The 19,094-nt window shown below is 33.3% G+C and overlaps 1 protein-coding gene across 1 annotated transcript; it reads left to right on the forward strand.

Annotated features, from left to right (window-relative positions):
* The first annotated feature begins 1,744 nt into the window (after window positions 1–1,744).
* On the forward strand, window positions 1,745–10,516 carry LOC138319921 (carbohydrate sulfotransferase 1-like). Its single transcript, XM_069263036.1, has 4 exons — window positions 1,745–1,833; window positions 6,552–6,662; window positions 8,547–8,712; window positions 9,336–10,516. Exons 3-4 carry the CDS (start codon window positions 8,576–8,578, stop codon window positions 10,144–10,146), a joined length of 948 nt encoding a protein of 315 aa, XP_069119137.1. The 5' UTR covers window positions 1,745–1,833; window positions 6,552–6,662; window positions 8,547–8,575; the 3' UTR covers window positions 10,147–10,516.
* Window positions 10,517–19,094: the final 8,578 nt, after the last annotated feature.

Raw genomic sequence — 19,094 nt, forward strand, 5'->3', positions numbered from 1 at the left:
ATCTTTTTGTGTAGGCTGTTGAAATGCATGCAGCTGTTTTCGCAGCATTATTCTTTTTTTTCGATTTCTCAAATTGTTATGCAATATCTTTACATGTTAATCTAGGTATATGTATGCTGCGATACATTTAAATTTGATATGATTTGTTATTACCTTTGTCTACTGATATTTATGTTATAATACCTGTACCTGTTATCTAACTCTAATACTATAGTTTGTCGTACATGTAACTCTCCAAAACTACTGTTCTCTATCATAGATATACGACATGAAATAAATATACTTGTAATTTGACACATATAATTATTTATGAAGTATTCCTGTTAATGAACATAATTTATAAAATACATTCCATAGATGACATTGTCACAGAAATACACATTTTATAATAAATGGAATTCACAAGAGAACCATACAATGTCTGAAGCATCTACATACAAGACAACCAGGAATTACGCACACCAGATTTTGATTATTTACGTGTACTAGTTTTTGCCGGAAAGCACATCAGCAAGCTAGGCAGTATCAGACACCATACACTTTTAAGTTAAAACGATCATGATCTTTAACTTAATTATATTTCGGATTTTCAAGAAAGAAATAAAATACTAGACATGAAAAGGGGGATCTTTGGAGTGATTCTGTTTTTATAATGCATTTGTGGTCATGGAAAATTCATCTTCTGTTTCTAGCAATTCGTTTTTAAAGTGTAGTTTTTATCATTTAAAACCAACAATTTTCTAAGCTGCAGTTTGATTTATTATCATACCATTAAATATTAGATTCATATCAAAATGAATTAATAAAATTCAATTATGCATTTCTTTATCGCCGCCATCAAAACTTTTAATGTGGTTTGATAGGCTTTGTATCTACATCGTCGGTTTGTTTAAGTAAAGACAAGTTCATACGTGCGGCCTCTATATAATGATACCCATCCATTAGCAGTTCTATATTGTGTATGAACTGTTATTATTTTACCTAGAAGGTGATAAGATACAACAACATTAACATTGAGAATATTAAGATGTGTGTTTATGATAACTATCCGCTCCCATCAACACCCAAGGGCAATTTCCTGTCTCGACAAAGATACGTAGTTGTTGCTATATCCACAAAACGTTGCTGGAGGGAATTTCAAATTCGATTCGAACCTTTCTGACCAATCAGATTTAACGGGATCTGTGAGCAGGGTATATCTATGATGTATGATAAAGAAATTTAGAAATGCACACCAGTTTTCTCTCACAGTCGGCGAACCACTTGGCCAGCCATGTGTTATTAGTGTTGCGATGTGCCTGGCTGGCGGGGCATCAAGGTAAGTTTTTTTTTATTGTGTAGTTATCAAAAATGTCAATTTGACGATAGATCTTAGGAAAATGAAAATGTCTACGTTACTCTGTATTCATAATTATTTTTTTATTATGAGACACAGCGAATACCTTATTTAAAACAAGTAAAATGGAATCCATTCAATAAATCTATTAATAGAAAACAAGAAATAAACAAAACATAATTTTGTACGGAGAATACTTACATTGTGATAAGAATAGAGTGGTCAGGGAGGTCTAGCGGTTTCTGCTTCTTCAATGGTAACACCTATAATTAAATCAACTTATTTAATTAATTTTACAATGAAATGCATGCTTATTGTGAGATTGTACATTTTAATATTGGTACTATTGAACTACTCTGTTTAATGTCAAAACGGTCAAACTAACGGTTATATTCTATTTATAGCTAGACAATATGAACACTAAATTGGAACAGAGGAATAGCGAATGAATTTTGACACTTACAATGGTTACGGATAAACAAACCACACCTGAAATCGTAAGTAACAATGCATATTTATTTTTCGATCTACAAGATCGTAGATAGTTTGTGTTTGATGAATGAGGGAAGTTAGTGTCCGTTTATCATACAGTCAAACCTATATTTTAAAGGACACCGCTGTATAAAGGACACCTGTCTATAAAGGCACATAATCATAATCACCAACTTCATTTGGGGTGATTTACTACATAATTGCATTTTGTATAAAGGACACGTGTATCTAAAGGACATATTTGCTATGTCCCTTCGGTGTCCCTTAAGCAGGTTTGAATTGTAGCTGTCGCCGTTACATACATGTATATTGCTGAGGTATACATGTGGCGTATTATTATTTTAAAACTGATGACTTCGATATATTTTGATGAAAGTATCGGTACAAATCGTTATCATGTAGTATCCATTTAACAAATTTGAAATTTATCATGTTTCATATCAAATATTTTTTTGGTCTTCATGTGGTTATTGTTTATATTTGGTTATAAAATAACTATTATAACACTACCCTAGAATATATCCTGGAATCTAGATTTATGCTAAGATAGTTGTATTTTTATTATTGTGTGTGGAAGCGTTGATAAGTACACTTGTTATTTGGTGGTTATCTGGATTGACAAAACTAGTCGATTTTTAACCTGACTATCGAGAAAAAATAGTTCATTTATAGTTACAACACACTTTAGTGTGTTTAAGTTATGTAATATGTATCATATAGGGATTCGTTATCATATTGTGTCGTGAAGGAGATAATATATGTTATAGGTATTCCCTGTTACCCAGTTCCTTTTCTTTGTATCTTACAATGAAATATTCTTATATGAAATGTTATGAATAAGGGGTCACAATATCTTAGAGATAAAGATGTCTTATATTCTAATATTACGCCATTATCACTGGGTCCTTTTTTTCATTCTACCACTAAGTCTACTCTACGACATAGGGCCTTAACAGGTTCTTGAGACATACATGAACTATTTTCATTCATAATTTCGGCATTTTGTTGTTATTTTGAAGGTCTATTTTAGTTTTAGTCGCCTACAAATTTACAAGACAGTTGTATGTTGTAGTTACATTTAAAGATTGGGATCTTTTGTATGGATCATACGTTCATGTATGAAAACAATTCACGCTTATCATGCTTGTATTTTATCATAACATCACATGCAAAGTACATGTTACAACGATAATTATGAAAAACATCACCGACTGCTACATATATAGCATTGAGAATGTTAGAATTACTGTAAGACTGATCTTTATGGTCTTATCACACCGACCAATGAGTATGTTTTGATTTGTCATTGTATATATAATGAATTCAGTCATATGTCTGATTTCCCGTTCACAATTAGGGAGAAAACAAACCAAACAAAACACACAAATGAACAAATTGAAATAAAATAAAAATGAAAGTTGATTTCAGTATTGATTTGGAAAAAAACGAATCCCTTTTTAAAATAATAATAAAAAACTCGTGCGGTATTTTTCCGAATTATAATAGTGCATTTTTATTCCACATAGTTTTTGAAAACTTCGTTAATGCGGAAGTGACATTTTAACTTGTTACCAATCCGAAAATGAAATAAAACATGGACAAATTAATAACTTAATAGTTAATAGTACATCCACTACAACAAACACATCAGTATCTACTGTCTAAAGCATCGGTGCTTGATTGTAAAGCAATACACAAAAATACAATTGTCCAACATATCTCCATTGATATGTTACGACCAATTCCACTTAGTGCGCTTTACATAAAACTTATAACAAAACTTTTTGACAAATAAGGAAACCAATTCAAACGTTTCAATAATCAGTTTTAATTTTGTGTTATTTTTTATAATACAATTATAAGACCGACCCCTGAGAATCTTATCACACCGACCAATGAATAAAGAAATGTATGTTCATTTTCGATGAAGTGAAATTTCACCTCCTCAATTCAAGGATGAATATTACACTTAAATCGTTACACTTGTACAGACATAAACAAATGGGTGCATATGTTGCCACACTGAAATATCGGTTTGTTCGTTTTATATCATATAAAATTTTATGATCTGGGTTTTATTACTGTCTACGACGTCTGCGCCAACAATAGTTAAATTGTATATGGCCACGTGGACCTGATCCTGATATGTATCCCGACATTCAACAATAGTCATTCGTAATACAGTTACTTAATGGACAAAAGAAAATTCAGTGAGGCTAATTCGTTACATAACCACGAAGCAAAATATGACATAAATGTATTGTTCTACATTCCTTATGAAACATATGACAAGAAATAGTGACAAATTCCACAACATTGTTAAGTATTTTGATTAATACCATTGAAATTCCAAATCGTTGATCAATACGATTAAGCAGGTACAACATGTACGCTGTACCCTTACCCGAGTCAAAGTCACGCACGTTAAACAAATGCAATACATAACCACTGAGGAGTTGATGAAATTATTTTTAGACAAGAACATGCATCTAATAATGTTAACACAACTGTAAGAGCGTTTTGAGTAGTTCTAGACAAAAAATGCTTTATTACACAGGCAAGGGTCAGGGTTTGGCATACAAGGCTATGTGTAATGGCGATTGAATATTTAACATACAATTGACTACAGTGGGCTTTTCTGGCATATCACAGTAAAACCAACTAGTCTAATTTCCATTAGAACTGGTTTGTTTCCGAAATATGTGCAAGTTTTAATGTACTCTTAGACCGAATTGTCCCTTTGATGGACAAAAGAAAAAAGAATGGAAATACAACTCCAGTTTTACATATCAGTATGATATGACACATTTTATATCTTTTCTTGCGGCAGTACTGTAGAACCATACAAAGTGTCGTTAATTGCGTTTTTTTTCGTGGGTACATAAAAAAGACGAAAATAAAACACAAACGAAAAAATTAAACAGAACTAAATCTTTATTATGTGCAAAAATAAAAAGACATAAAAGTATTCTACAAATACCGTGTATATACATAGTATGTCCCTTAATTTAGACTTTGTTCAGGACATGTAACGTAACAGTCATTTAAATATGAGTGCAATTTATTACAGGTATCAATGTATGGTTGCTAACCTTCATATACACACGTAAGAGGTAATGTCATTCACTCGATCAATGCAGGGGTCACTAGGATCAGTTGCTTGTATCGTCAGTTCGGTAGAAAGTGAATTTATGTACCTTTATAGTGGGAGGAACACCTATGCTCCGGTCTCCGAAATACAATGTATCATATTACCTGCATATACGGCACATGCAAATATCTCTATCCATATGTGAAAAATAATATTTGCTTTTAAAGATGATAGTTATACACTAAACACTATCTTTCCCTATTGTATATAAGTCCGTGGTCGTCCTATAGATCAATGTAGACTATAGGTAAAGTAATGATAGAAACATACTCCATCCCTCAAACAAATCCCATTACTCCTCCATACCGTCCCCTCGCTTATTGCTCATACCCATGACACGTTCACAATAAACAAACCGTAAACTTAATATCGACCGATTCTTGTCCTGCCATTAATTGATAAGTAATCCGCTCATCAATATAGGCCATTGTGTACCAGATGGTTATAATAAGAAATCTTGGGTTGTATGTGCTTTTGTTAAGTTACGGGAGAGTCATTTTAGATGGAGAATTTAGGTTCAGATAACCACAAATGTGTTAAAGACGGCATACATTATAGTAGGTTAGACAGCCTATGAACTGGCAATTCTTGTAATAATTTGCGGATCTATAAAACCGAATATTACTACCAAGGGATAGTTATATTCAACGAAGAGGACTTTTACAAGCGACGTGAACTATTGAGACTTGTTGATGTAACAGAAAAAATTAAACTATTAAAAACTGATCGCGGATAGGTTGTGTGAAGAGTTACCTGCAGACATACAACTGTATAATTTTATCGGCCGTTAAGCGATAGAATTACCTTGGGAACTAAATTAGCCAATCAAGGATATTAAGTATAACGACATTTGTACATTTGTTTAACTGTAATTGTAACGTCATCAACAGCAGAAACCGAGGATGGTTGTCAAGGTGTCAGTTCGTAGCCCTGTCAAGTCTATTTGTGCTCTTCTTATTTCAATCACTGTGTTGACACTGCTCGTACAGCGCGAACGTACGTATACTAAATATTAATCTATAACAACACTTTATCAAATTGTTTAAATAGACTTTTGTTTATTTTTTTTTTGTAAATAGGTTTATTTTGTAAACATTTAAACTTGTTTAAAAAGTAACTGAATATGTATATTATGTTGGTTTTTAGTATGTTTTTAATATGTTTAGTATTGTACCTTGATCTCTTTTGAAAATAGTAGTTACGTTTTCGCCATCACATCAATAAATATCGTTGAGATTATGCCTTATATAGCATATATCCTTTATACGTAAACAATGCCCATAAGTAACACGAGCTCCCATAGATAACTTTATCATTAAATCCTCACTGTATCTTTGTAATAATAGTTTGCCAATTCATTAAGGGTTGCAGAGGAAATATTATACCAATTGGTGTTTCAATATGTCGTGCAAATTACTTATACTCGGTTTACAAAGCTACCTTTCAGGATAAAAACGCCCTGAAATGTCCTTATTATTCGTTAATCAATAATCTACATGCCCATGATAAAGTATCACTCCATCATTAGGACAAACGCAAATTATATCTTCGCATGTCTTTGTTCTATTTTAGGTTCTTCGTCGTTCCTAAAGGCATTCAAGAGGACTGGCGTTAGCGACAAAACTGATGTTCAAGAGCAATTTTCATCTGGGCAGAAGAAAGAAAGCCACGGACATGTAAAAGGTAGTTAATCAGTTGTCTTGACAAAATGATAATGACTTAGATACTAGAACGAATTAAAATACTTAGAAATACTAGAACAAATAGATATTACTTACAAATACTAGAACAAATAAGTATTACTTACATATACTGGAACAAATAGATTTCACTTACAAATACTAGAACAAATAAATATTACACATGTACTTACATATACTAGAACGAATAGATATTACTTACACATATTAGAACAAATAAATATTACTTACATACAGTAGAACAAATAAATATTACTTATAAATACTAGAACAAATAAATAATACTTACAGATACTAAAACAAATAAATAATACTTACAGATACTAGAACAAATAAATGTTACATACAAATACTAGAACAAATAGATTTCACTTACAAATACTAGAACAAATAGATTTTACTTACAAATACTAGAACAAATAGATATTACTTACATATACTAGAACAAATAGATATTACTTACATATACTAGAACAAATAGATATAACTTACAAATACTAGAACAAATAGATATTACTTACAAATACTAGAACAAATAGATTTCACTTACAAATACTAGAACAAATAGATATTACTTACAAATACTAGAACAAATAGATATCACTTACAAATACTAGAACAAATAGATTTTACTTACAAATACTAGAACAAATAGATATTACTTACATATACTAGAACAAATAGATATTACTTACAAATACTAGAACAAATAGATTTTACTTACAAATACTAGAACAAATAGATTTTACTTACAAATACTAGAACAAATAGATTTCACTTACAAATACTAGAACAAATAGATATTACTTACAAATACTAGAACAAATAGATATCACTTACAAATACTAGAACAAATACAACTTACAATAGATTTCACTTACAAATACACTAGAACAAATAGATATTACTTACAAATACTAGAACAAATAGATATTACTTACAAATACTAGAACAAATAGATATTACTTACAAATACTAGAACAAATAGATATTACTTACAAATACTAGAACAAATAGATATTACTTACAAATACTAGAACAAATAGATATTACTTACAGATACTAGAACAAATAAATAATACAGATACTAGAACAAATAAATAATACTTACAGATACTAGAACAAATAAATAATACTTACAGATACTAGAACAAATAAATGTTAAATATTACTTACAGATACTAGAACAAATAAATAATACTTACAGATACTAGAACAAATAAATAATACTTACAGATACTAGAACAAATAAATGTTACATACGGATGCTTGGACAAATAAATATTACATCTGTACACCCCTGCACTATTTCGTTGCACAATTGAAGACTCTATATATAGTTTAGTTATTTGATGTGCATTGAGAGAATCGAATAACGGGACATTGTATGGCTTGGGATTGGTCAGGTTTTTTTCTTCTGAACTATTTTCAGTTTTACTATGAGATACATATAGTCAAGGGATGTAGTGGTAGTAACCTCTGGGATTTGAGGATGATTGAAACTGTAAATGTGAGAATATGTACGCTGTAAAACTAATCAGCAAATCTACACTTAATGTCAGATACGAGTTGTGATGAGTTGTTATGTTTAGTAAACATTTAAGGAGTATGCATCCAGTATGGAGATTTGCAACAAACTAAAAATGTAACTTGTTAAATGTTACGCTTTCATATACATGTACATGTATTTATTACACTATTCACCATCTACTTGGTAAATATCATTTACAAAATACCACAAATTCCTAGTATATATATATATATTCTTTTATCCATGAAGATCTTTTCTGTACGATAAAGTTCAGTTTCAAAACATGCAATTTACTGTTTATTTTAGGTAAGTAATAATGAAACCTATTTCCTTCAGCTCCAATACCCATAATTCTGTTGACGTACATGCGCAGTGGGTCGTCATTCCTTGGTAATGTCCTCCAAGCCAATCCTGATGTGTTTTACCTGTTTGAGCCTTTGCATGCGATCCAGTTTGCTGTGCGGGATCGGGAAACATTCACATTCCTTAACGGTACAGCAAGGTAATAAACTAGGCCCTCATGTGCTGTCCCACAATTCCTCCAACTGTAGCTTACTTCCGGTAGAAAGTTACTTCCTGAATACATAAGTCAACATAAAAACTTTTGTTTACAATGACCTAAAAGCTTAGTGTGGTAAAATTGACGATTGGTGAGCCTCAATATCAAATAATTATAAATCATAATGATTACGCAGAATAATAGGTTTTTAAGATACACATTCCTTCCTGTATGCTTAAAATTTCGAAACAATACAAATAACATCATGTTTCTATATGTGTTGGATATGTAAGTTTAAAATATTATTTCTAAATCGTCTGGTATCTGTTACCCTAGTCATAAGAATGACGAATACCTGTAGATACACAAATACATCAGACGTATATTTTCCTATCAAAATGATAGGTATACCATGATATGCTGTGATGGCGGTCTGTGCAAGACATTTCGACACTTATGTTGTTGTTCCCTTCATTGTCATGCTTGCATTCAAATTTTGGTATTGCTGCTCCTGTTCTTGTGCCATTGGAATTCATTAATTAACAACCGATGTTTTAGATGCGTCCATATAAGTCAATGATATACTATATACTGTAGTTAATGTGATTTTTCTTTACTTTTGGTAGGAAATATGATAATTTTCTGGAGGTCGCCAAACTGACCATCGCTGGACTAGCGACTTGTGAAATGGAAAGTCTCCCGATTAAAACGTGGTTCAACGGCTTTTTTGTTTTTAGTAAAAAAGCGAAGGGCACCCGCTATTGTGTGAGTATGGCGAAGACATTGTCAGAAAGTCGTGCATGTGTGAATGTAACAAAAAAGGCCTGTCACATATCTAGCCATTCCGCTTTTAAGACTATCAGAATTCCTATGGATCTTCTTGAAGATTTAATGAAGTCAATCCCAAACCTGCACATCATACACCTCCTCCGAGACCCTCGGGCTACCATTCTGTCACAGAAAGCCTACGGTGTCATACCAGCCATGCGTTTCCGACAATACGTGACTGCCTTTTGTGATCGTGTTTACAAGGACGTTGTCTCCGCGGAGCGTTTTAGGACGCTATTTCCGGACAGAACTATGCGCATATTCTATGAGGACATTGCTAAAGACCCAAAAGGTTATGCTAAATCTATATACAATTTTACAGATATGAAGTATACGACAAAAATAGATTCCGAAATACACTCAATGACATACGGGAAGGTTCCGGAGGACTGCGGGCAGCTTTGTGCGCGGAAATCGAATTCTACCGCACAGGCGGAAGCTTGGAGAAAAGGTGCTGCCCTGGAGTTGGTTGATATTATTGATAATGGGTGTCAACCACTGTACCTAAAACTAGGCTACAGAAATATAGAATCAGAGCGCATGCTCAGGGACATCAAGGTTCCTCTCCGAAACTCCATCTCTACATTCGATGACTTCCGGTATGCTTAATGACTACATGGTGTATATTGCTGTTTTGTAGAAATAGTGAAATCAAAGAACTGAATAACAGCAAAGAATGAATAATGATGAACATCCTGTGATATTGAACGGTATGCATTGTATTTTAAATAGCAAAGAAAGGTAAGGTAATTAAGTACGTTTGCTGTTAATGCATACTTGTGTATGGAATGTAATTTTAAGAACGTTGCTGAAGACAAAAATTTTCACAAACAATTATTTTTAACACATAATACATACATTGCGAATATTTATTTTTAACACATAATTCGTACATAGCGAATATTTATTTTCAACAAATAATACATACATAGCGAATATTTATTTTTAATACATAGTAAATATATAAATAATATTTATTCTTAACATAATATATACATAGCGAATTTATTTTAAACACATAATACATACAAAGCGAATATTTATTTTTAACACATAATACATACATAGCGAATATTTATTTTTAACACACAATACATACATAGCGAATATTTATTTTTAACACTTAGTATGTACATAGCGAATATTTATTTTTAACACATAATACATACATAGCGAATATCTATTTTTAACACATGATACATACATAGCGAATATTTATTTTTAACACATAATACATACATAGCGAATATTTATTTTTAACACATAATACATACATAGCGAATATTTATTTTTAACACATGATACATACATAGCGAATATTTATTTTTAACACATAATACATACATAGCGAATTTTTATTTTTAACACATAGTATATATATAGCGAATATTTATTTTTAACACATAATACATACAAAGCGAATATTTATTTTTAACACATGATACATACATAGCGAATATTTATTTTTAACACATAATACATACATAGCGAATATTTATTTTTAACACATAATACATACATAGCGAATATTTATTTTTAACACATAATACATACATAGCGAATATTTATTTTTAACACATAATACATACATAGCGAATATTTATTTTTAACACATAATACATACATAGCGAATATTTATTTTTAACACATAATACATACATATCGAATATTTATTTTTAACACATAATACATACATAGCGAATATTTATTGAATAATGTACACATATATCTTGCATATAATTATTTCCCTCTGACTATATAACAACAAAACATGCATAAACTTATATATCTAAAAGATGCACATACACATAGACATAAAACACACACACATACACATAAAACACACACACATATCAGACATTGTATCACTGAATATACATACACAGTACATGTAAATATACACACAATTACGTACAACATACATACATTTATACCAAATTAATATAAACAATGCCACATATTTATACAGCATTATCCATACGATTTTACAAAATACACACAGACACAATACAAACATCTTTGTTTGTATCTTTTGACGTTCATTTATAAATAACTGGGATATATTATATATTTAACTATTTGAAAAATAAGCAAAATAATCGGTCATAAACTACCCTCAAACAACTCCAATTTATCACACTTACCCACAAAAAATATAAACCAAATAAACCACTCAGCTCTCACCCACACACAACATATATCACACACTCTCAACAACACACAACATGTACCACAAACTCTCATCAATATACATGTACTACAAACTCAAATCAACAACACACAACATGTACCACAAACTCTCACCCACACACAACATATATCACACACTCTCAACAACACACAACATGTACCACAAACTCTCATCAATATACAACATGTACTACAAACTCTCAAAAATACATAACATATATCACACACTCTCAACAACACACAACATGTACCACAAACTCTCAACAACACACAACATGTACCACAAACTCTCACCCACACACAACATATATCACACACTCTCAACAACACACAACATGTACCACAAACTCTCATCAATATACATGTACTACAAACTCTCAAAAATCTCAAAATACATAACATATATCACACACTCTCAACCAACACACACAACATGTACCACACACTCTCATCAACACACAATATGTACCACAAACTCTCAACAACACACAACATGTACCACACACACTCTCAACAACACACAACATGACCACAAACTGTCATCAACACAAGATGTACCACAAACTCTCACCAACACACAACATGTTACTACAAACTCTCAAAAATACATAACATATATCACAGAGTCTATACAAAACACAACATGCACCGCAGACTCTCACCACATAACGTATACCACAAACTCTCACCAACAAAACGTATACCACAACGTCTCACCAACACAACACGTACAACGAACTCTCACCAACACAACGTACACCACAATCTCTCACCAACACACAACATGTACCACAAACTCTCACCAACACAACGTTCAACACAAACTCTCTCACAAACACACAATATATGTATCACAAACTCTCACCAACACAACGTATACCACAAATCTCACCAACATACAACATGTACCATAAACTCTCACCAACACAGCATATACCACAAACTTTCACCAAAACACAACATCTACCACAAACTGTCATCAAAACAAGATGTACCACAAACTCTCACCAATACACAACATGTACCACAAACTCTCATCAACACAACATATACCACAAACTCTCACCAACACACAACATGTATCACAAACTCTCACCAGCATAACGTATACAACAAAAACTCACCAAAACAACGTATACAACAAACTTTCACCAGCACAACGAATACCACAAACTCTCACCAACACATAATATGTACCACAACCTCTCACCAACATAACGTATAACACAAACTCTCACCAATACAAAACATGTTACACAAAAACTCTGACCAACACACAACATGTACTAAAAACACTCCAACCAAAACAACGTATAACACAAACGCTCACCAATACAAAACATTTACCACAAACTCTCACCAATATAAAACATGTACCACAAACTCTCACCAACACACAACATGTACCACAAACTCCCATCAACACAAAACATGTACCACAAACTCTCACTATCACAACGAATACTACAAACTCTCACCAATACAAAACGTGTACCACATACTCTAACAAACACAAAATATCTACCCACAAACTCTCACCAACACAACATATACCACAAACTCTCACCAATACAACGTATACCATAAACTCTCACCAATACATAACGTATACCATAAAATCTCACCAACACAACGTATATCACAATTTCTCACCAACACACAACATGTACCACAAACTCTCACCAGCACACAACATGTACCACAAACACTCATCAAACATAACATGTACCACAAACTCTCACCAATACAAAACATGTACCACAAAGTCTTACCAACACAACGTATACCACAAGCTCTTAACAACACAACGTATACCACAACCTCTCACCAATACATAACATGTTCCACAAAATCTCACCAACACAACGTCATAAATACTCAACAACACAACATGTACCACAAACTCTCACAAACATAAAACATGTACCACAAACTCTCAACAACACAAAACATGTACCACAAACTCTCACCCACACGACGATTATAACAAACTCTTACCAACACACAACATGTAACAAACTCTTATTAACACAATACATATACCAAAAACTCTCACTAACACACAATATGTACCACAAACTCTCACCAACAAAACGTATACCAAAAACTTTCACCAACACACAACATGTACCACAAACTCTCACCAACACATAATGTATATCGAAAACACTCACCAACACAATGTATACCACAATCTCTCACCAACACAACGTTTACCGCAAATCTCACCAACACACAACATGTACCACAAACTCTCATCAACACAAGATGTACCACAAACTCTCACCAATACACAACATGTACCACAAACTGTCACCAACACAACATATACCACAAACTCTCACCAACACACAACATGTTTCACAAACTTTCAGCAGCACAACGAATACAACAAAAACTCAACAAAACAATGTATACAACAAACTCTCACCAGCACAACGAGTACAACAAACTCTCACCAACAAACAAAATGTACCACAAACCTTACCAACACAAAAAATGTACCACAAACTCTCACAACAGCACAACGAATACCACAAACTCTCACCAACACACAACATGTACCATAAACTCTCACCAACACAGTATATACCACAAACTCTGACCAAAACACAACATGTACCACAAACTGTTATCAACACAAGATGTACCACAAACTCTCACCAATACACAACATGTACCACAAACTGTCACCAACACAACATATACCACAAACTCTCACCAACACACAACATGTACCACAAACTGTCATCAAAACAAGATGTACCACAAACTCTCACCAATACACAACATGTACCACAAACTCTCATCAACACAACATATACCACAAACTCTCACCAACACACAACATGTACCATAAACTCTCACCAAACACAGCATATACCACAAACTTTCACCAAAACACAACATCTACCACAAACTGTCATCAAACAAGATGTACCACAAACTCTCACCAATACACAACATGTACCACAAACTCTCATCAACACAACATATACCACAAACTCTCACCAACACACAACATGTTTCACAAACTCTCACCAGCATAACGTATACAACAAAAACTCACCAAAACAACGTATACACAAACTTCTCACCACACAACGAATACCACAAACTCTCACCAACACATAATATGTACCACACAACTCTCACCAACATAACGTATAACACAAACTCTCACCAACACAAAATATTTACCACAAACTCTCACCAACAAAACGTATACCAAAACACAAACTCTCACCAATACAAAACATGTTACCACAAACTCTCACCAACACACAACATGTACCTAAAAAACTCACCAACAAACAACGTATAACACAAACTCTCACCAATACAAAACTTTACCACAAACTCTCACCAATACAAAACATGTACCACAAACTCTCACCAACACACAACATGTACCACAAACTCTCACCAACACAAAACATGTACCACAAACTCTCACAACACAACGAATACTACAAACTCTCACCAATACAAAACGTGTACCACAAACTCTAACCAAACACAAAAATATCTACCACAAACTCTCACCAACACACAACATATACACAAACTCTCACCACAATACAACATATACCAAAACTCTCACCAATACAAAATATGTACCAAAACTCACCAACACAACGTATACCACAAACTCTCACCAACACAATACAACATATCAACAAACTCTCACCAATACATAACATGTATACCACAAACTCTCACCAACACAACGTATACCAAACACTCATCAAACATAACATGTACCACAAACTCTCACCATACAAAACATGTACCACAAACTCTTACCAACACAAAACGTATGTACCACAAACTCTTCACAACACAACGTATACCACAAACCTCTCACCAATACATAACACGTATACCACAAAACTCTCTCACCAACACAACATGTACCATAAATACTCAACAACACACAACATGTACCACAAACTCTCACAACATAAAACATGTACCACAAACTCTCACCAACAACACAAAACATGTACCACAAACTCTCACCCAACAGTAAACATAATTATATACACAAACTCTCACCAACACACAACATGTACCACAAACTCTCACCCAACACAAACATATACCACAAACTCTCACCTAACACTACAACGTGTATACCACAAAACTCTCACCAACACAACGTATACCAAAAATCTCTCACCAACAAACATATACCATAAAACTCTCACCAACACACAACAATGTACCACAAACTCTCTCACCAACACAACGTATACCACAAACTCTCACCAAACACACAACAATTTATACCACAAAACTCTCACCAACACAACATATACCACAAACCTCTCACCAACACAACATGTACCACAAAACTGTCATCAAAACAAGATGTACCACAAACTCTCACCAATACACAACATGTACCACAAACTCTCACCAACACAACATATACCACAAACTCTCACCAACACAACAACATGTACCACAAACACTCACCAAAGCACAACGTATACAACAAAAACTCACCAAAACACGTATACAAAAACTTGTACGATACACAAACTCTCACCAACACAACGAATACCACAAACACTCACCAACACACAACATGTACCACAAACTCTCACCAACAACAACGATAATAACAAAAACTCACCAAAACAACATGTATACACAAACTCTGATCCAACCACAACAGTAATGTAAACCACAAACTACTCCAAAACCAAAACATACGTTGTAACCACAAACTCTCACCAATACAAAACATTACCACAAACTCTCACCAATACAAAACATGTACACAAACTTTCACCAACACACAACATGTACCACAAAACACGTATAACCAAAATGCACCAATACAAAACGTTGTAACCACAAACTCTCACCTATCACAACGATGTACCACAAACTCTCACCAATGCACAAACGTGTACCACATACTCTCAACACAAAACAACCCACAAACTCTTCAATATCGAATATCCCACAAACTCTCACCAACACAACGTATACCACAAATACTCACCAACACAACATAACCACAAACTCTCACCAATACATGTATACCACAAACTCTCACCAACACAACGTATACCATAAAATCTCACCAACACAACGTAATATCACATAAACTCTCACCAAACACATCAACGATGTACCACAAACTCTCTCACCAGCACAACCTGTACAAAACTGTCATCAAACACAAACATGTACACAACTACAAACTCTCACACACAACACTGTACAAACTCGCTCATCACCAACATACAGTACCAAAGTCTCTTACCAACATATACAGCAAACGTATACCACAAACTCTCACCAATACAACGTATACCACAAACTCTCACCAATACATAACTGTATACCACAAACTCTCACCAACACTTCGTATACAAAAACTCTCAACCAACACAATTTATACCACAAACTCTCACCAATACATAACATGTACCACAAACTCTCACCCAACACAACGTATACCACAAGCTCTTAACAACACAACGTATAACCACAACCTCTCACCAATAACATAACATGTTCCACAAACTCTCACCAACACAACGTCATAAATACTCAACAACACAACATGTACCACAAATCTGCTGCAACATACACAAAATATGTACCAAACTCTCAACCCATCAGCAACATTATAAACAAACTCTTTCACTTAATACATACACACGTTCCACAAAACTCTCACCAACACAATACCAGTACCATAAAATCACATTTATACATAACACGTACCTCAAACTCTCACATTCACAAAATATGAACACAAACTCTCACTGCATACAACCAACTAACCAGCAAACATTTCAATCATATACACGTATATTACAAAATCCTCACCAATACACAACATGGTGCTTAAACTAGATTCGCATACAAGTTAACACACTACATGTTCACTATAAACACAAGTGCATAGTATATACCACAACCGCAGATAACTCACACTACATATACATACATAAGGAAGCATCACAACATATCAGATACAACCGACGTAAATATCACCAATCTAGCATGCATGTACCTACAAACTCTCACCAATGCAAAGTAGTACCAATTCACTCTCAACCAAACTCACAACATGTATAAACATTTTCTCGAACAACAAACAACATGTACAGCATTCGCACGAATCCAGACAAATTATGTACAAGTAGCATACAATAAATTTTACATACAAGTAGCATACGATACATTTACACACAAGTAGCATACAATAAATTTACACACAAGTAGCATACAATAACATTTTACACACAAGTAGCATACAAGTTACGATACATTTCCACACAAGTAGCATACAATACATTTACACACAAGTAGCATACAATTACATTTACACACAATGTAGCATTACAATACATTTACACACAAGTAGCATACAATAACATTTACACACAAAGTAGCATACAATGACATTTACACACAAGTAGCATACAATAAATTTACATACAAGTAGCATACGATACATTTACACACAAGTGCATACAATACATTTACACACAAGTAGCATGCGATACATTTAACACACAAGTGGCATACCCAACAGTTTTACACACAAGTGCTACCAACAACATTTTAGACACAAGTGGCCATACCCAACATTTACACACAAGTGGCTACCCAACATTTAGACACAAGTGCCAATACCCAACATTTTACACACAAGTGGCTACCCAACATTTAGACACCAGTGCCATACCCCAATATTTTACACACAAGTGGCTACCAACATTTAAACACAAAGTGCCATACCCAACATTTTACACACAAGTGGCTACCCAACATTTAGAAACAAGTTGTATTCACAACATTCAGATACAAACAGAATACATTACATATTTACACAAGTCGCATACACAACATTATAGCATATATTGCATTACTACAAGTAACATTCACTACAATCATACGGACAAAGAGCGGATCCTTCATTTACACAAGTAGCGTACACTGTATTCTCAAATAACATATACAATATCAAATCAAAAGGACCATACAGTACATTTACAAACATGCACATTTTTCACTTGCATATTATGTACTTTCGTATTATTCACTCTTATTTTGCATGTAAACACATTTAATCACACATAATGAACACTACATTTAACCACAACAACAAGCTCAGAATAACGCACGCTACATTACAAAAATATAAACTGCATGTAAATTTATAAAATTTACTCACAAATAGCGTAGATAACATATTACATTTCATTAAAATTAGGTTGGAAGTAAAATACACAACACTTACTTCCAAATAACAAACAATGCTATTTACTCACAAAGAATGCATATATTACTCACACATAACGTTCACAATATTCAATCTCCAATTACGTACTCAA

Source organism: Argopecten irradians, chromosome 3 (assembly GCF_041381155.1).
Source record: "Argopecten irradians isolate NY chromosome 3, Ai_NY, whole genome shotgun sequence".
Classification (NCBI taxonomy): domain Eukaryota; kingdom Metazoa; phylum Mollusca; class Bivalvia; order Pectinida; family Pectinidae; genus Argopecten; species Argopecten irradians.